We start from the raw sequence: 21,168 nt of genomic DNA on the forward strand, positions 1-21,168 counted from the left end.
ATATATTTAAGGAAATTTGTGCTTCTTGCATTTTATCACTGGTAATGAACATCATTATTAACTTTAAAATATCATAAAATAATCCTGGAACCTGTTAAAATCCAAAGGAATGGCTGTGAGTAGGTGATGATTAATATACGTTGTCAACTTGACAGGCTCTAGAAGCATCTAAGAGTCAAGAGCCTGGCCACACCTCTGAAATACTGTCTGGAGTAGGTTGGTCTCTAGTCATGTCTACAAGAGACTGGGTTAACTTGATTAGGTAATTAAGATGGCTTCTATCAGCCTGTTTTTATAACAGCAGTAGGAAACAAACAAAACACCAAGTCTGACAAAGCCTGTCTAAGCTGGGGTTAGGAATGTACCATTTCAGATACAAGTGAGACACAGAGAGAGTCTATTATCCAGAGATGTGGAAATGCAGGGCCACCAAACTCATCTCTACAAGAAACAGCCTTGTCTTTGTAACTTCATTACCTCCCTCTCACCTGACTCCCGTGTGCGACCCCGCACCAGCTCACTCCAGGGTCCAGCCCCAATGGCGTTGAAGGCCTGCATCCGCAGTTCATACTCTGTCCACTCCTCCAGCTCCTCGATGGTCAGCTCCCTCTCCAGCCGGTCATTGACAACTTGGGCCAGTGCTGAGGATGGTTGGTCTGAACGCCAGTACTTTACCCGATAGCCCACAGACTCAGGGTTCCCATTGTACTGGGAATCAGGCAGAGGCTGGCAATGAATGACAGGCTAACATGAGTGGATACCTTGCAACTGTCACTTTTGATGGTCTTCAAGAATAAACCCATCCTATAGGGCCAACTCCATTTTCTTAGGTCAATTTCTCTGGAATTTTTTAGAAGGTGTGCATGCATACACAAACATGTATACATGTTCATATTCATGCGTTAGTAGAGGCCAGAGGTTGATTTGGGCATCTTTCTCTACCACTATTTATTGTATTTTTTGATAGAAGGTCTCTCATTGGACCTGGAGCTCACTGACTTGGTAAGACTAGCTGGCCTACAAGCTCTAGGGAATTCTCCTGTCTCCACTCCTCAGTGCTAGGATAATGGGTGAGCACCCTAATGTCTGGCTTTTTACATGGGTGCTGGGGGTCTGAATTCAGGTCCTCATACATTTGCGACAGTCACTTCACATACTAAGGCATCTCCTGGCTTCATCCCTGCAGCTTTCTGGTCTACCTTCCCTAAAAACAAAATTCTTTTAGTGACTTTTGCCGGAAATAATTTCCTTTAATATAGCTTGGTTTAATTTTGAGGGAGAAATGTGGTGATTAAACACTGGACTGGCTCTCTTACGAATATGGAGTATTAGTTCTATGTTGACCAAGCTTAAGAACTTACAGATCCTACACTTAGCACTCTCCTTGCTCTTTCCCAAAAGAGCACCCTGAGTTCCAAGAAGAGCAAGCAATGTTACCAATTCATAAGAAATCCAGGCTGCTCTGTGATCTTACACTAATCGTGCAATGTAATACCTTGTGGTCTAACAATTAGATTGGCTTTGATGAGAGAAACAGTCTGAGTGTGGTACAGCTAAACTCTGATTTTCCTGGACAAGCCAGGAAGGCACAGCCAGCAGCTTCTACTCCATGGTCTCCAACTCACCACCCAGCGTAGCCGCAGGCTGGTCTCACTGGCTGTTCGGACAGTGATGCTGGTTGGAGCCACATCAGGTGGGGCCTGCAGGGTCTGGATGACCCGGGATGACTGGCTGAAGGGGCTGGGACCCACGATGTTCACTTGCCTCATTCGAAACCTGGAGATAAAACCATGAACCAGTGTTTTATATCCAAGCAAAAGGCAGCAGAATGGAACAAGGTGTCCTTGGGTCTTCCCTACAGAGATCATCACTCACAGACACCTATCCATGTGTTGGGAAAGAATGCAAATGCTGTCTATGGCCTCTGTGATAGGTGGTGTTAAGTGTCAACTTGACAGAATCCAGAATCATCTGGATGTCAGGCCTCTGGGCATGCCTGCAGGATATCTGGAGTAGCTTCATTGAAGTAGGAAGATCTGCACATTGTGGGTGACACTGACCCCTGACTGGGGCACTAACTGTGTAAGTGGAGAAACAGAGTAGCACACATTGTAGTCACTGCCTTCTGCTTCCTGCTGTTGGATGCCACGTGACCAGCTGCCTTACTCTCCTGCTGGATTAGCTTCTGCACTACCACAGCCTGTACCCTTGAATTGTGGGTCAGAACAAACCCTTCCTTCCTTATGCTGCCTTTCTTGGGGGTATTTTAAGACAGTAATAGGAAAACAAGAAGTCCTTTTCTTTAAAAGCCCGCAGAGAGTGTACTCATATGACTCAGTATGACTTAGTTACCAGTTGAAGCAGATTTGATGGAACCGATGGGTAGAAATTTAAATAGTCAGTTGCCATTGGCTGACTCAAATTCAGGGTAACGTTAGAGTATTAACGTCTTCAACAAAGTTTAATGTCACAATGTTGCCCACAAACACAGTTTTGAAAGTCCAGTGTTTTGAATGGTCAAGGACATTGTCATAATCTGTGTCTATTCTGGCATGTAGCACAATGAGTGAGGCATGTGAGGCCTTCAGTCAATCAGAATTATCTCTACTTCCTTATAAGGGCCATAAGTATGCTAAGCAAAAGTGTTCTACCTCTGAGCCACACCCCAGCCCCTCACTGGGGGATTCTAGGCAGGTGCTCTACCTCTGATCCACACCCCAGCCCCTCACTGGGGGATTCTAGGCAGGTGCTCTACCTCTGATCCACACCCCAGCCCCTCACTGGGGGATTCTAGGCAGGTGCTCTACCTCTGATCCACACCCCAGCCCCTCACTGGGGGATTCTAGGCAGGTGCTCTACCTCTGATCCACACCCCAGCCCCTCACTGGGGGATTCTAGGCAGGTGCTCTACCTCTGAGCCACACCCCAGCCCCTCACTGGGGGATTCTAGGCAGGTGCCCTACTATTGAGTCATGCTTCCAGTTCTCTTTTAACTTTTGAGACAGACAGAGACTTTGATATATTCCCTGGCCTGAACTTGAATCCACTCTGTACCCCAGGAAGACCTTGAATTTGTAATCCTCCTGCTTTAGTCTCCTCAGTAGCTGGTATAACGGGTCTGTACCACCATACCTGGTTGTGTTTTCTTTCTCTATAATTTTCTAAACTGAATTTACATATAACAAAAACCCTAAGCAAGGACGCATAATGTTTGTTTCAGAAGTCTCCTAAATTAATGTGTATTTAATACAGGGGCATTGTTTTCTTATTACTTTTTCTGATCTTTGGGATAGTTACATAGCTGCATGTAATTTCACATGTCAGATCTTGAATCCTAGCAGCTCATCGAAGCTACATGTTTTTCTCTTAAGGATTGTGTATGTTGTGTCTTGACTCATCTACTATGGTCTTCGGATGAGTGTTCAAATGAATAGACTCAAAAACATCTCTCTCATTAGGCTTTAAAAAAAAATTCTAACTTTGGTATTATACCAAATAAATGCTTTTCATGAAGATGTAATTTCACCTTTCACTCTTTGAATTATTCATTCTTACTCCCTCATCCCCCCGATTACACAGAATGTATCCATCCTGGCAGAACAATGGCATTATCAAACTCAAAATCTGGTGATAACTGGAAATTTCATCTCTTGCACTGATGTTACGGGAACCGATAGCATTGCTAACAGCTTATGATCGCACTACCCTTTGTGAAGGCTGGGGATTTACTGCCAGGGTAAGTGGCAGGATCTAGAAGCAAGAGGTTAAATGCCATGTTAAGTGCTTGATTAGTGAGAAGAGCAACTCCAGGGTCATGGAAGAGGGGAGCAGAAGGGGGCGCCTGGGACATCTGCTTTGTTAAGACTATGGCCTGCAGTTCCTGGCTATTTCATGACTGCAATAGTGAGTCCTTTCTACAGTGTGCTTTGGTGGAAACACATGGCCAGGTTAACATTCAATCATGCACTGCCTCGGAATGATACTCAAACTGTGTACCTTGCTTAAGGCTTTTATATATGATCTGCTATTGCTACTTATAGAATTCCCTGTGCATGGTGTGTGTGTATGTGTGTGTGTGTGTGTGTGTGTGTGTGTGTGTGTGTGTTCTGCTGCACTTACATGAGTGCACATGTAAAATTCAGAGGTTGATATAGGGTGTCATTCATTCTTCAACTTACGTTTTGAGACAGGGTCTCTCTGGATCTAGGTAAATCAGCTAGACTGGCTGGCTAGAAAGCACCCAGTTCTGGGATTATAGGCATGTGCCATAGTCCCCAGGCAGGGTTAATGGGCTCCTAGGAATGCAAAGTCAGTTCCTCATGGTTGTACAGCAAGCACTCACTGGCTCAATCTTCCCTCTGCTTAGAGCACTCTATTTTCCATGATATAATTTCTCTTACTACAAACACATCCAGCTGCAGCCACTTCCCATCCGTGGTTCTCACCTGTAGTGTGTGTAGGGTGTGAGGTTTGGAATCTCCAGCATCTGGGCATCAGGCTCGTTCTCTTCCTCATAGAGGGTGACCCATTCCTCCTCATCTCCAATGGCGCCGACCTGTGGAAAGGGATCCTGAGATGGACTGGGCTCACCATGGTGACCAAGGCTGCTTGGTATTCTTTATGCATCTGCCTGGGTATGCTGGGCTGAGCGTAGCCACCAGGTATGTCATGCCTGGGAGCTACTGGTTCCTGCACACACACCCCTCCTGCCATGGAGATCCTGGCTCCTGTGTTTTCTCAATGCACATGACATCTGGGAAGGTTCTAGTTCAAAACTCAGTCAAGAATGTGGCCTCTAGAGGGCCAGCCCTGTGTCTCAGATTCTGGGTGATGATGGAGAGGACCATCCCCGCTGCCTTGTCCTTTTCTCATTTGACAAGTAAGAGAAGATGAGAGAGGAAGATTCAGGCAGGACTCCAAAGTGTGCTGTGATGAAGTCCTCCTCACCAGGGTCCAGAACTGGCCCGTGACACCGCATGGCCTTTTCCTCCCCAATCATGCACCACAGAGACTCCACTGGCCCTAGCATAAGGAAGCCTCTTGCTTGACAGCAGAGCATGCAGGCCTTGTCCCTTCTGACAAAGTACCCTGGTAGCTGGCAAGATGGCTCAACCATAAAGTGCCCATTGCATAAGCATGAGGACTTGAGATTTGATCCCCAGAAGCAGGCATGGGGTCTGGGGAGATGACTCAGAGGTTAAGAGCACACACTGCTCTCACAGAGGTTCCAAGGTGAGTCCCCAGAACCCACATCAGCTCACAATCACCTGCAACATATCATACACACATAATATATTTTTAAGCCAGGCATGGTGGGACACGCTTATAATTCTGGAGCTTGGGAGATGGAGACAGACCCATTCTTGGGGATCTCTGACCAGTCAGCCAAGCTGAATTAAAACCAAACCAAAAAAAACCTCAAACCAAAATGGACAGTGCGCTGAAAAAATGACACCTAAGGTTGACTATGGTCTCTCTCTCTCTCTCTGTGTCTGTCTTTCTCTCCTCTCTCTCCACATATATACACACACTCAGATGTATACACATATAGGTAAACATATGCACACATACACACAAACACAGGGACATGTACACACAGATGTGTATGATCACTCAGGTGAACACAAGCATATGCATACACACATATGACTACATACAAACTCATGCATATACACAAACACATGTACATGCACACTTATGTGTACACACACACGTGCACACATACAGGTGAACACATGTATATGCACACTTGTGCACACATACACACACACACATGCACCTCAGGACAGAGCTGGTCCAGGGCAGAGCTGGTCTGAGGAGCACCACTCTTGCTAGACACTTGTCCCTTGCAAGTTGGCCTGTGAGGGCCTATTGGGAGTCCCTGGTATTGTCCCCAGTAGTCCCCAGCATCCTCCTCTCTTGGGAATGACATGATCATGGCTTGCTCCATTAGCAATTGTACACTAGCACTTCCTGTGACCTCTAACCTGACCCTAGGTGCTTGCTCTTCTTCAGCAAGTCCAACCACAGTCCCACATACCCTGTTGATGCCACCCTGGGCTGTTCCGGATAGAACCCGCAGGGGATACTGATATGTGCTCCAGCCTGTGGCTCCTGTGAGGAGTCCATTGACTTCTGCAGCTCATGTGACTGTGTGACCCTGGGAATCATGATATACAAACAGAGGGTGTGCCCAGAGCCAGTTCAGCAAGGATCAGTCCTACTCTGCCATTTACTCCTCCGTAAGTGACTTAAATGACAAGATAGGCCTTGTGCTCATTAAGTTCACAGAGGAAACTGACTTGGCAGGTGGCCAAGCCTGTGGGGAGCGTTGGCTAGAATTCATGGCGACCTTGGTAAGCTGCAGAAATGATGCAAAGGATGAAGGACAAGGAGGGACTAGCAAGCAAGAGTAAGCATCCTGTTTCCTGGAGACAGATGGAAACCGCCTGAGATGTGGGTAGCCCAATCTAAAGCAAGAAAACCACTGCAGAAAACAGATCCAACCTCCAATTCTAGTTTCCTCCACCCAGCAGAGCTGGAGGAGGATCTAGGCACAGGGTGTACACTAATGCAAACACCTGGCTACATCTGCACATGTGTACACCCTGGCACAAACCTGTGTGTACCTGCACACACAGGCAAGTACCTGCACACACCTGTATTCACCTGAATTGGACTATATGCATGTATGTACCTGCACATAACTGTGCGTAATTGTGTGTGTGTGTGTGTGTGTATGTATGCATATATGTATGTATGTATCCATATATGGGTACACAGCAGCATCTATATACCTGTATGTATCTGTGCACATGTAAATACCGTCACACAACTGTATGCACTTGCACATACCTGAATTCACCTGAACATGACTGTATACATGTGTGTACATATGTATATACCCACATATACTTGTATGTACTTATGTATGTATGTATGTATGTATGTATGTATCCACACACATACACAGTGGTAATATAGACCTGTATTCACTTGTACACACACCTGCATGTACTTGCACACACTTAAGCATTAATTTATACATGTGCATACAAGTTTGTACCCACACATACCTTTGTGTATTTGCATACATACATACATATATATTCACACATGGCATACACTTATATATACCTGCATGTATCTGCACACATGTACATACCTGCACACACCTGTACTCACTCACCTGCATACAAGTGTGTGAACCTGCACAGTACACACCAGTTCACAGTGCTCTGCACACCACATCCCAAGGGTAAAGTTGAGGCACATATCCTCAGATGAACAAGAAGCATTATTTCTCCATGAAGGGGCACAGGCTACTAGAATTGGCACTGCTTTCATGTGGACAGACTTCAGAAACATTGTGCTAGGTAGAAGCCTGTCCCCAAGTCCTCATAGCATAAGGATCTCCTTTATGAAATGAGTGGGGTGGGGAGCCAGGTGTTTAATGAGAAGGGGGTGGAGTGGGAGGAAAGCAGGGGTGGGGTGGGAGGGAAGCAGGAGGGAATTTCTTGGAGATAAGTTTCATGTGCTGAGACTGGGTGGGAGAGGTAGGAATACATTTCTGAACCTTCTACCTTCGGAAAGGTCCTCTTTAACATGCCAGAATTTATGTTCTGTGAATTGCATCTCAGTTTTTAAAATAAGTATTAAAATTTAAGGTGGGAAGCTGTCCAAAAACATCTGGTAGAGAAAGAGCTGGGGGTCCGAGTGGCTGATGAGCAGCTGGGATCCTGCGAATGAGCAAGACAGCTGAACTAGGGCAATGGAGGGGAAGATGTGGCCACCGGCGAGGCTGGACAGGAGAGTGCTCTCAACCACCACAGACCTTGGTGGCTCTGGAAGTCTAGCCTCCGTTCTTGCCACCTGGGCTCTGCAGAGCAGGGCCACTGCTGTGCCATTTGCCACCCAGGTCCTCTGTGGCTGAATGAGAGGGCAACGGATGTACATCGAGTTTAATTGATGCTCCAAATCCCGGCAGGAATTGAACGCTCCCTTCTCTGCCTGTCTTTGCCCTCCAGCCCCATCTTTGCAAACCCTTCTAGAATGAAGCCTGGTCCTGGGCATCCTCTGGGCCCCCCTTTGCCTTGATGCCCAACATGTTTGACTCAGCCTGTCTTCCTTCTTGGTTCAGGCACATCTACCTAGGGCTAGGTGCTTCCCTGACCCTGTGGATGGCTCCAGCACTGGCCTCTCATGATAAGATGGCTCTTGGCCATGCATGCTGCTACAGGGGTTGTGTGCATCAGGGTGGTGGCTCTGGGACTCAGGCCCATCCTTCATATGACCAAGAGGATTGGAAGAAACGTGGCAACCTTTGACTGCTACTCAGAGGAGAAGATGGGGTGTGGCTGGCTGCTGGAAAAGCAGGAAAACCAGGAAACAGGAAACTCAACTGAGCTGTTTTCATTGAGCACATCAGTCTGCTACTCCATTAACAAAGATCAAGCATCATGTTACAAGGGCCAAAGCCAGCAGGGCAGGACAACAGGTCCCTATTTACAGTGTTGCAGAAGACAAAGTTCTTCCCTTTTACAGTCGTTTCCCCCTCCTCCCCCTGTTGCTACTGTCTCATAGCTGATGTCTACAATACCAACTGTGGGGGAATGTCTGGTTCATTTCTGGTCTTCCATTCTGCCGAGTTCAATATAGGACTTAAAGGCTCCAAGCCAGTCAGCCAACTGGGATAATGGAATATGACTGGGGTGTGACCCATACATCCCTGACCTTTCCCTCCTGCCAGATCAGCCTTCTGAAGGTCTCTGATTTGGAGATGGGGCATTTGACTGACAGGCCCAGTGGGTATCATCTCTCTGGCTCTGCCTGTCATATTCCCCCAATTCACTGTTTGTCATTACCTGAAGGCACCACCCGGCCTTAAGCACCTGCATCCATGCAATGCTCTCTGATCTGGTTCAAAGATGTCTGCTCCTTTGCCTGACTTCTGTAGGTAACTGCCAGAAGCTTCCTTGAACTGCCCCTACTTTCTTCCTCCCTCTTCCCAAAGACTCCATGAGCAGCCTTCTCTGCTTTATTGCTTTGGGAAGCCTCTATAGACAGCTGGCCCTGTTCTCTGTTTCTCTCTTCTAAAAGCATCCATGGACACTCTCCATCTCTGTCCAGGCAGGTGGCATGTGATGTCCCCATTCTGTGCACTACAGACTACCTTCCACCTGCCTCTGACAGGCTCAGGTCAAGATGCTCAAAAGTAACTCATACAAATGTAGTATGTGTCAAAACTCATTTTGCTCATCAAAGAGGGATCCAGCAGGATGGTCAAATCGGTGTGGAGGAAAATATGACTCAAAAATCTGTAGCATCAGTGGGAGAAAGAATGTCCAGGCTGGAGAGATAGCTCAGTCAGTAAAGTATATACCACACATGTATGAGGACCTCAGTTTGATCTCTGGGAACCCATGTAAAAGAGCCAGAAGCTAGGAATGTGCCTTTAATCCCAGTGCTAGTGAGGGGGAGACATGAGGATCCTTGCTGTCCAGACAGCTTAATATAATCTGTTTGTTTCAGGTTCAGTGAGAGACCCTCTCTCAAAAGATAAGGTTGAGAGTTGGCCTGTGGCTTTAAATACATATCATATAAACACCCCTAAACACAAACATACATATATACAATAAAGAAGACAGAAAGGAGATAAAGACATTGGAAAGAAAGCTAGTTACAAGAGCAACCAAACCCTAACCTGTTACTTAGCAACTTCACAAATTACTTATTCTCTGATGTGACAGCATCTAGCCAATCAACATGCAAGAAATCAGATGTCTTCAAGGTTTGATAGCCAGCAAACAGCCTATTAAGCAAGGCTCCACTCGCTACTCAGTAAAATTGAGTGCAAAGGACAAATCTGGCCCTTTTCTTGTTTTTGTTGATAAAGTTTTATTGGAACACAGCCATGTTCATTGGTTTGTATGTTGCTCATTGCTGTGACTCCATGGCAGAGATGCATAGATGTAATATAGATCATCTCTCCAGGACCCAACCCTTATATGGGAAGGCATGCTCCCCAGAGGCACAAAGCAAACTGGTCCTGTCTGCTTGTTATTATTGCCACTCATAATATGGGGTCTTACTCTCAACTTCTCCAGGGTCCAGTGTAAAACTTGGTGTTCATCCCTGCTCATTTAACATGCTAACAATCATGTGAATGATTTTTTAAAAGTCAGCACAAAGTGTGGAACACCAAAGATATTCTTACCCAAACCACCAGGACCTGGCAAGACCCTTATATCCCTACAACAGAAGGTTTACATCTTTTTCTGAAGAGAACAGGATTCTTTAATCCTTGCCTGGCTCCTCTGGCTCAGTAAACTTCAGGCCATCACACTAGAGTGTTCTAGAAGTAAGTGACTTGCTACTACTAGCACACAGGACACAGAGTGAGTCAGAGCTCTAAAGATAAAACAAATTGAAGCTCCCATGGGGAAGCTAGGATTTAGAAAGGCTTTCTCCTCTTTATTCTCTGAAAGCCAACAAACAGCACTTTACAATGCTTATTATAGAAGCTGAAATGCCCAAGTCTCAAACGCCACTCTGCAGGGCAGGTCCTTTATTGCATTAAGGAGTGCACAGTCCCTCTGAGGAGGTGACAAGCTCCTCCAGGAGGGCCAATGGCTTACCTGCCACTATGTCTAGTCTGCATTTGGCACCAGCTGGCCAGGAAGCAGGACCCATTTGGACATGTGCATTCATTTAACAACTACAAGTCTCAGAGCCCGCCACTCCCGCAGAGTGGAGTTTCTACACAACCCAGGTTGTGAGCATGAGAAATGTCTCTCAGTTCAACTGGGAGTCTGGGAAGTTTTGGGAGGAATCAATTGGCAAGACTTTGAATGCCCCTGCTAGGGGAATTTGGTGTTTGCTCAGCACCCCACATCGCCAGGACTTCAGTGGCTACTCCAAGGACTGTCATTAACTTTATCCCAGAGGCATCACACAGATGGAGAGGAGGGCATGGGAGGAAGCAGCTGTCCTTTCGTTCAGAGCCCAGCAGAGGGGGAGACATTGCAGAACTCTGTGGAAACCTGCCAGTCCCACACACCCTGCCTGGCTGGAACTCCTGCTGTCAGCAGGAAAACTTGCAACTTCGCAGATACTCAGACCCTGTGGTTCGGTGTGGAGTGGTGTCCCTGTGTCTGAGCCAAATGAAGCTCCCCCCAAATGAGGGGCGCTGGAGGGCCTGGAGGCAGAGGGACAGATGGGGTTTGCACTTCTGGCAAAAGCACAGCCCAACCAGGGAAGGAACTAGAGGCTTGGGGAGGCCCAAAGGCCAGTTCCCTGAACAGATCCGGCACTCTTGCAAGCTAATGAGTTGTTAAGGGGATTCTCCTTAGTCCTTGATTGATCTCAGCTGGCAAGGAGGCTGCCTGGTTTGAGAAGGGCAGGGTTTGTGCAGCTCTTCCTCCTAGTTAGTGGCTGCTTTTCTTCCTGCATAGTGTAGTGTAGTTTCCTTTGTTTCTTGTTTTACAATTAAATTTTCCTCTATCTCTCTCTTCTACTCACCCACACCCACTCTCTCTGTGTTCACAACTATGCACGTGTGCTTGTACATGTGTGTGTGCGCATGTGATGAGGCTAGAGGTCAAGCTTGGCTGCCCCTCTTCAGGCAGCTGTCCCACCCTGTTTTTAACGCCCCCCCCCCCACTTTTAAAAAGATTTACTTATTTTATGTTTCAGTGTTTTGCCTACATGTATGTATGGGTACTGTTTGTGTGCCTGGTTCCTGTGGAGGTCAGAAGAGGGCACTGGATCCCCTGGAGCTGGAGTTAGAGATGACTGTGAACTGCTGTGTGGGTGCTGGGAACTGAAACTGGATTCTCTGCAGGAGCAGCAAGTGGTCGTAACTGCTGGCCTATCTTTCAACTCGATCCCACCTGGTTTTTAGAGACAGGGTCTCTCACTGAAGCCTAAGTTTACTGATTAGACTAGGCTGCTGAGCAGAGAGCCCCAGGGGCCCTCCCGTGGCATGCACCACCACAGCTGATCTTTTACACCAGTGCTGGGGACTGAACTAGGGTCCGCATGCTTGTACAGCAAGCACATTACTGACCGAGCTGCCTCCCCAGCCTTTAATGTTCTCATCTTCTGATGGGGGGGGGAGGAGACGGCTGTCTGGACTTTCTGCCAATTCTTCTGGTCGCGGGCTTCTCAGGCAATCTCTCTCTCTCTCTCTCTCTCTCTCTCTCTCTCTCTCTCTCTCTCTCTCTCCCTCCCTCTCTTTTTCTTTTTTTCTTTTTTGCCTACAGGACTCCCAAGTGGCATTGTCCTTCATCTTCCTCTGCTATCTCTTGGTGACATACTTCCTTGTGGACTTGGACATCCTGTCACAAGATGCTGAGGCCCCCCAGCTCTCTGCCCTTTCTTAGACTGTGCTGATGGTCTAGCTCAGTGAATTTAAAAGAGATCACCATTGTGCTGGCCCTGGCTGCCCAGGTTCGATGTCAGCAGCCTCTGCCGTTTCTGAATGGTTCAAACTGCCGTCACACAAAGCATAGACTGGAATGTGCTGGTGACAGACCCTTCTGGTTTGAATCCTCATGTGGCATAAAGAGAGTGGGAGCTCTCTGGGTACTACTTGTATTTTAAATGCAATTCTGGGAATGGAAGTCAGGGCCTCATACAGTGAAGTGCTTTGCCATTAAACCCCCAGGTGGCAGGTGCTCTACCACTGAGCCACACCCCAGCCCCTCACTGGGGGATTCTAGGCAGGTGCTCTAGCCCAACACTTTTGATAAAGGCATTAACTTCATTCAAAGGGGCTCCACCCTCATGTCCTAATCACTTTCCAATGGGCCCACTACTAACATGATTCTTTGGGGAAAGCTTCAATATGTGCGTTTGGAGGAAACACACATTAGGTCCACAGAATCTGTCTCATGTCCTCCTACATGTGAGGTAATCTATTCTTTACAGTGTCCTCTCTGGAATGTTCTCCCACTCCTCCTTTTCCTCCCTTTAGGGGTGTAGCTCTCCTCTTTAGGAGAACACTTCTCCTGGCCTTCTCTATATAGAACATTTCCTGGGTTTTGGAGTCAGGGGCTTTTGGTGCTGAGCCCCAGCAGGACAGGCTTAGGGACAGTCTTAAAACTCTCTGTAGTCCCGCCATCTTGACCTTATGACTGGCTTGTGTTTATTTGCATGGTCCTGGGCTCTGCACATCTGTGAGAGATGGTGAGTGGCTGGAGTTTGGGTTGGACCTGCCTTTTCTCCAAGGTCTGATGCTCTCAAAGACCAAGAACAATAAGGAAGCCTCCCCAGACCCTGAGATGTTATGGTATTGCCCCTAAATCCAGAAAAGGTTGACAAAGACTTCTGCTTTTCTACAGGGAACAAAGAAAACAGGGGAGGGGCTTGAACTCCGCATTCAAACATACCAACATGAAACCTGCAGGCTACCCTGAGATGCCAAGATGCTCAGCCTTATTCATAAAGCAAAGACAATAAAGTCACCCCCAAACATGATTGGGAGCCCCTACAAGGACAGAGTAAGTGACGTGGCCAGAATGCTATCCCCCAAAATGCACAGAGTCTGCTTGATCAACAGGAATGTCCAGATGTGAACCATAGATGGCTGGGATAGAGGGTGTCATTCTCCACTGGAGTCTCAGGGTTCCAGGAGCTGTAGTGGCTACTGCTGGGCAGTCTAATGTCCTGCAAGGACTGCACCATAATTCAGTTGCTGGGAAAAAGTCATGACTCCAAACCTGTTGCATGGGTGTTCCTGGATGCTCATTGCAAATCCCAAACCAAGGCAGAGACCAGCACAGGCGATACCATCACTTTCCCTGCACTGCTTCCCCGGTATCACCTGTTGTCGCCTCTGGAAACCACAGGGATGGCTCTGTCCCATTTGCCCCTCCGACAAAGGGATGTCGGAGAAGTAAAGTTCCCTTTTGATGCCACTTAGCCCAAGATCTGCTGGTCCCCCAATTACAGACAAGAAGCTGGGTATGCTAGAGCAAGCCTATAAACCTGCTGGCTTGGTTGAGGCAAGAGAATGGCTTTAAGTTTGAGGCCATCCAGAACTACATAGTGGGTTTAAGGTTTGCTGTTAAAGCACTAGGAGACCTGAGTTTGGATCCCTAGCACTCTTACAAATAGACTGCTGTGGCCATACATGCCCTTGTAAACTACGTGATGGCGAGTGGGGGGTCAAAGACAGAGGATCGCTAAGGCTCACTGGCTGCCAACTCAGATGAAAACTGATGAGCTCCAAGTTCAGTAACACAGAATATCTCAAGGGAATAAGTTAGAGAAGGGAAGGGGAGCGCTTGATTTCATCTGTGTGTGCACACATGAACACACACATACATGCACACACACACACACATCTCAGAAGAAAAAACAAAACAAAACATAAAAAAGCCATACCACCATTACCAACAACAGGTGCTGGGCACTTCCTTCTCTCCAAGCCTCTTCTCCCACATCCTTGCCTGCCTGGGATATCCCCTTCCTGTTGTAATATGGGCCTCTCTCAGGTCCTCACCTCCTCCAGGCACCTACTTATTGAACTGGTCAGCTACTCATTTGCCTTTTCAGATCTGCCAACAACATCTCACCACATGCACCCTGCCCAGCCTCATTGGTAACAGTCGTTAGATCATGTCTCTATCACCTTCTCTACAAAACCTATGAGTTCTGGCAGGGAGTGTTTGTGTGGGGGCACCTGGGGCCAGAAATAGCCCAGCCACCTTGGTCCTCTGCTCTGTAGCATGACACTAGAAGCAATCAAACAGTTGGTGCTTAATAAATGTCCTCTGGGTGCAAGGCAGCAAGGGATGGATGAAGGAAGTTCCAGTGCCCGGAAAAATGAAGCACCTAGACAGATCTGAAGCAGAAGAATTTGTGTGAAAGGATCAGGGCACAGGATGGTCCTCAAAACTGTGGGGGACACTGACCCTGGTGACACTAACCCTGATGATGCTGACACTGGTGTGGGTGTGTATATGTGGTGAGTATATATGTGGTGTACATGTATGTATGGGTGGTATGTTTATGGCATGCTTGTGTGTGGTATGTGTAACATGTGTATGTACATTCTATGGGTGGTGTGTGTGGTGTAGCATACGTGGCATGTGTGTGTGGTAGGTGTGTATGGATGTGTGTGTATATACATGTACTTATTATGGATGTGAATATGTACATGTGCACACAGATGTGAAGGCCAGAGGTCTCCTCTATCATTCTCCACCTTGATTTCTGAGTCAGCATCTCTACCTATACCTGGAGCTGGCTTGTTCTACTAGACTGGGCCAAGAAGCCTGAGATCCTCATGCCTCTGCCTCTCCAGCAGTGGGACTACCAGAGTGTGGTACCCGGCTGGCTTTATCATGGATACTGGTGACGCTCAGGCTTGTGCAGCAGGCACTTCACCAACTAAGCAGTTTTCAAGAGTCCCCAAAATAGGGACAGAAATGATCTGATAGACTAATAAACAGAAAGGCGGAGGTCATACTCTTCCCGCCTTACAGATTTCCTATGCTGGTCAGGGTGCACGACAAGAAGTCATCGCAAGGGTGTCATTACAGAAATCACACAAACAATAAACATTTGGAAATATCTGAGTGTGTTTCATTGTCACCTGTCAACACAGAGCCCAACTGTGTAGGGGAAGACGCCATGTCAGAGCTAAAGACGAAGCTGCCTCTGCAGATTTATGCAGATCCCTGTGTTATTGCTGAAGGGTCCATTAGAGCCACTGTCGGCTTTCCTCTGTACATGTGCCAGACGACTGGAAAGTGATGTCACTCACTCTTCCTAGTATGAAAAAGGAATTCAACGATGGTGGGGGTTTACAACTGCAATGCTGACAGATGCTTCTCTAGGGCCCACAGTGGGGAAGGACAGGAGGTAGCCTCAGCGGGGTCAGACATGCTATATCTTACAGAGCTTAAAGTGGGGCTGAGAGGGTGTGGCCTGTGGAGTCTGTCACCTTACAAGGTGACAGGTAGCCAAAGAGATATGAGATGCCTTAAAGGGGGAATCTCTCCTTTCATCAGATAGGCCGCTCTGTCCCCCAGGCATTTGTGACTTGATCTGCTGGCTCAGCAGGAGCTTCCTGGTGCTTGCCTCAGTGTGAGGTCATGGCCAAGACCTGGATGGCAAGAGTCCTGGTCTCACTCAGCTAACATCCCCAAGAAGACAAGGACAGTAACCACATGGCAGAAATACAGAAGGGGCATGGTGAGGTGGAATGTGGGTAAATTGCATACTGTGTGAGTTCAAATCCCCAAAACTCACATAAAAGTTGGCCATGGTAGCCTGTACTTGTAATCTCTGTGCTACAATGAGATGGGATAGTGAGACAAGAGATTCCAAGAAGCTTCCAGGCCTACTACATCAATGAAACAGTGGTGAACAAGATGGAAGGCTGCTAGGACCAAAACCAGAGGCTGTCCTTTGATTTACACATGTACACATCTGCCATGGCTAGTCTATCTCCCCTCCCCTCCCTCCCCCCCTCTATTTCTCTCCCTCTCTCCCTGTCTCTCTCTCTGCCCCCTCTCTCTCTCTCCACAAAGATAATAAGCACGGGACATTTATATGTGTATATGGAGCTTTGAGAACCTCTGAGGACTCCTGGGATAATCTGTTTCCCAAAGAGGTGACCTGCTGGGGCAGCGAGCAGGACAGGTGGGCCAGTCTGCAGAGATGCCCCAGCCCCAGGGCCAGGTAAAGACTGAGGAACCAGGGTGCAGCTTGGCTAGCTCCTGGCCCCTCCCTTAACTGTAACACTTTTGAGACAATACACCACAAGGAACTGGCAGAAGCCTGGTGCCAGCCAGAGGGGGAGCCTATCTTCCTGAAAGAGATTCACATAGTGCTGACAACTAGTTAGTTGTCCTTGATGGGGAGACTGGAACAGAGGCAATGATGGTTCAATGATGTGTGGGGCCCACACTGAGCCATGATTGTGTAGCTACACACAATTCTACCTTCTATTTAAACCCAAACTCTGCTTCAGCACCATAAAGATGGATTTGGGGGTCCCAGGACCTCTTTACTTTTTCCTCTTCCCACAGTGGCCACACTGAGAATATCTCCTTTCTCTAGTGGGTGTTTCTTTAACTGCATGTTGTGGATGGGTGGCAGAGCCTAGCTTGTTAGGGCTTCTAGGACCCAGTCTCTGACCAGATCAACTCCAGTAATATCCTAGCTCCAGAGCAAGGGGGTGGGGTAGGCGCTTCTCCTGGATTGTGATTCCTGCACATTCTCTGTCCCCTGAGGCTAGCATGGGAATCTGTACCTCTGGCCTCCCTGTGAGCTTCTGTGAGTGACTGGCTTCACCATGGCCCAGAGCTACCACACCTGCACTCTGCCTAAGTCCACTTTGGTGGCCTGTGTGTTTTCCCTCACTTCTCCCAAGGAATGAATTCTTTCCTCCTCAGCCTTCCATTCAGTAAATGCATACTGTATACTAGCTTCAGGATAAAGGTTTAAATATGCCCTTAGTCTCCAAGTTTTGTGAGGGAGAAACTGAGGCTGGGAGAGGTTTCTTTGTTCATCCTAGCATGGCCTGTTTCCCAGACTCTGGTCCTTACCCCTGCCAACCAGCTAGCTCTGATGGACAACCATTTGCGTGAGGGGCCATCCAGCTCTAAAGTATTTACTATGGCCCTCCCCACAGCCATACACATGCAAGCAGGCCCAGCTGGTCTCATCCAGCAGACAGCAGGCCCAACTAAGAAGGGCAAAAGGCCAATCACAAGTTTGGGGTATTACATTTCAAGGACCCCACGTCCCGGAAGCACCCTTGCTGCCCAGTGTTCTGTCTTCCACCAACACTGAGAGAGGAAAAACATGCCTTCAAACAGATATGCTAGGCAGGGGAGCTGGTTCTGTCAATAAAGTACGTTATTCTAGATCCACAAAACCCATGACCAAAGCTAGATGTCACAGCACATGCCAGCAGCTCCAGAGGTGGTGGGGAGGCAGATCCCCAGAGTATGCTGGCCAGCCAGTCTAGCCAGTTGGTGAGCTCCAGGTTCAGTGAGAGACCCTGCCTCAAAAAAATGAGGTGATAAGTAATTGAAGAAGATATCTGAAGTCTGCTTCTGCCTCATATGTATATATATATACACACACACACACACACACACACACACACGAGAGAGAGAGAGAGAAAGAGAGAGAGAGAAAGAGAGAGAGAGAAACAAGTAAGCAAGCAAACAGAAATGTACATTGGTTTAGAAGGGGTTAGACATCATAAACTCAACCCACAGAGAAATTAATGGACCTGGAGGATGCTCTGAAATGCACCTGATCACAAAGCATCTCAGTTTAGCATGGCTCTCATTAACCATCCTCGGAACCATCATACACTTGGCCAATGCCATTTAATACAAAGTCTATTTTATAGAAAAGTGTTGACTAGCTTGTGTATACATCCACTCAGTCATGATGGAACATAGAACAATATCTAGAAAAGGCTGGCAACATGGTGCACTGTGGAGCATTGCTTTTGTAGTGGAGTGGAGTTGAGATGTTATGAGTTGAACTCTAGTAGGCTGGCACTGTCTACACATACACAGGGAGTCATCATTAGTTAGGCACTGTCTGTATATACATGGGAGCCATGGTAACCTCTGCTCATGGTGACCCTTGTCAAGAGACCTTGGCATCTGTTCCTTCCATGAGTCTCTTTCCCCTTTGACAGATGCTGGGAATGTCATTGTTTTGTCTCTGGTGTTCTGAGTTCTGGACCTGGAGCCTAGACCGGTGCTCAGCTCATGTGGCTAGAAGGAGTGGATCCACAGAGTTCAGCATAGGGTGCAGAGGGAGGCCCATGCTGGGCCTCTCAGACACACATTTGTCTTCAGTCCCCTGGCTGTGAAGGCAGAACACAGAAGGGAATGCCTTGCATAGGAACAGAAGCTTCTAGTAGAGGCAGATGAGCTCAGCTGTTGAGCAATCTTGCCCTGGAATTCACCCCTAGTGTGGAGGTATCATGAGAAGCTTCAGATAAAACGGCTTGTTAGGTAAACGGAAAACCCCATACACCCTGTGATGCATCCTTTGGTTACATGTGGCAGCACACAGAAAAAAAAAAAAAATTACCACTTGTGGCTTTCCATCCATCAGCTTCTATCCAATCTAGTCCCTAGAACCCGCTGAGCACACATGAAATGCACATGGCATTTCCTTGTGTCCCGAGGCATGAGTCACTCCAATGAGGATGGCAAATAACACTCTGGGCAGCCTGGGTGTTTGTAAGTGTCACCCCTGGGGCCACTAGGGCCACACGATAGTTCCATCTCCACTGTTTCTTAGTTACCAGGAGACCAGCATGGAACAAATTCGTGTTTTATTTTATTAGCCCATAACGCTCTCTAAAACAGCTCCTTTTAAAGAAAATGGCTACTATTATGCAGAAATAAGCACTTAGTGGGGTTCCCCCCACCCCACCTCTGCTTTCCATTTTCAGAGAGGAAACATTTTTATCTGTACCCAAAGTGTTACCGAGAGCGTCTTCATTACCGAAAACCCTGCCCTGAGTAGCCTTTGCAGGAGTCGGGCAGCGATTCTGGCTATTAGAGCACAGTGAATGGCCATGTGCAGCAGAGGCTGAGGGAGCGAGGCAAGTCAGCAAGAGGTGCTTTGTGTGGTGGCCAGTGGTGGGCAAGCTGATGTTCTGCAGGCTCAGCAAGTGCCACTGTGATCAACCCATACCATTTCCCAACATGCTCCTGACAGCTTGTGGGCCATCCAGAGAAAGAACACAGCAGCAAGCCTATCTCATTCTTAGCCTCAGGGCCTGTGCTCACCCTCTACCTTCCAGGCTCACAGTGTGGCCCTAAGCCAGCGATTTAACTCTGGCTCTTCCTTGTAAACATGGGATACTAGGTTAGGTAGGGCAGGGTTCTAAATTGAAGCCCTAGGACCTTCATTGCTGTAATATACCCTCCTATCTTCTGCAGGGAGTGAGGTATCCCATAGGCCGGGTCTTCTCTGAGAACCCTACCCATCCCTCCTATAACCATCCTGCAGCAGAAAGGAAGATAAAGTGCTTGCTAGGCAAGCATGGGGATCCATAGCACCCATGTAAAAGAAGCCGGATGTGGTGGTGTGCACCTGTGACCTCAGTGCTGGGGAGGTGGAAACAGGCAGATTCCTGGGGAGCACTAGCTAGTCAGTCTAGTTGAAATGGCAAGTTCAGGTTCAGGGAGAGACGTTGCCTCTGAAAACACAGTGAAGTGACTGAGGAAGCCATCCTAATGTCAACCTCTGGCCTCTGCATGTGTCCACATGGTGCATGTACACATGCATACACCACACACACACACACACACACACACACACACACACACGAGAGAGAGAGAGAGAGAGAGAGAGAGAGGTTGTGTGATTCTGAAGAGATATCTGTGCCCCTCCTTTTGTCTGAATATTAACACAATGATTTCTATTGTGGAATAATCTTTACGTACATTGTAAACGTGTGTCATTCTGATTTGTTTAATAAAAAGCGGAATGGCTAATAGCTGGGCAGGATTTCCATGTACAGAGGATGCTGGGAAGAAGAAGACAGAGACAGCAGGGGATGCAGAGCAAGCAGTATGGGCACTATGGAGATGAGGTAATAAAGCCAGGAGGCAGGAAGTAAATGACTAGAAATGGGTTGATTTAAGTTATAAGAGCCGTTAGAAACCAGCCTAAGCTACTGGCTGAGTTTTCATGATTAATAATAACTCTCCATGTCATTATTGGGAAGCCTACAGTTCTGATCATGCTGATGGTGAGGCCTCCCTTGACCAGGATTGCCTAGCCATGCAGACTTCTTGCCCTTTTTTACAATCTGCACCCCATATTAGAACTTCAGAGATGAACTGGGGGGCACTGGACCTCTTTATTCCTAATATGGCCACACTGAATCTCCCTTGACCCCTCTCTTTCTCTCCATTATCTCTTGTCTCTTTAATTGAGTAGGGCAGCTAGCCTAACTTATTAGGGCTGCCCAGGCCTAGACCACCACCACCGTACAACACCAGTAACACTCAGGTGGCCTGGGCTGTGCTACAGCCCCCACCCCCCACTGCCTTCAGAGAAGCTGGTCACCTCCCACTCTTTCCTGGGAAGGTCTCCTGAAGCTCGCTGCTGCAAGTATGCTTTAGAGGCTCCCAGGAATCATGGTCTTGCGATGGTTCTGGCAAT

At 47.7% G+C, this 21,168-nt stretch overlaps 1 protein-coding gene across 1 annotated transcript in view; it reads right to left on the bottom strand.

Moving 5' to 3' along the window:
* Nucleotides 1-21,168, bottom strand: part of LOC127215277 (protein sidekick-1-like) — a gene marked incomplete at its 3' end in the record, with an annotated part of 92,804 nt that overhangs the window by 40,707 nt on the left and 30,929 nt on the right. Inside the window, 3 exon segments of the mRNA XM_051175651.1 lie at nt 489-726; nt 1,626-1,776; nt 4,446-4,555. Coding sequence (XP_051031608.1) covers nt 489-726; nt 1,626-1,776; nt 4,446-4,555 — 499 coding nt within the window.

Source organism: Phodopus roborovskii, unplaced genomic scaffold (assembly GCF_943737965.1).
Source record: "Phodopus roborovskii unplaced genomic scaffold, PHOROB, whole genome shotgun sequence".
NCBI classification, from domain to species: domain Eukaryota; kingdom Metazoa; phylum Chordata; class Mammalia; order Rodentia; family Cricetidae; genus Phodopus; species Phodopus roborovskii.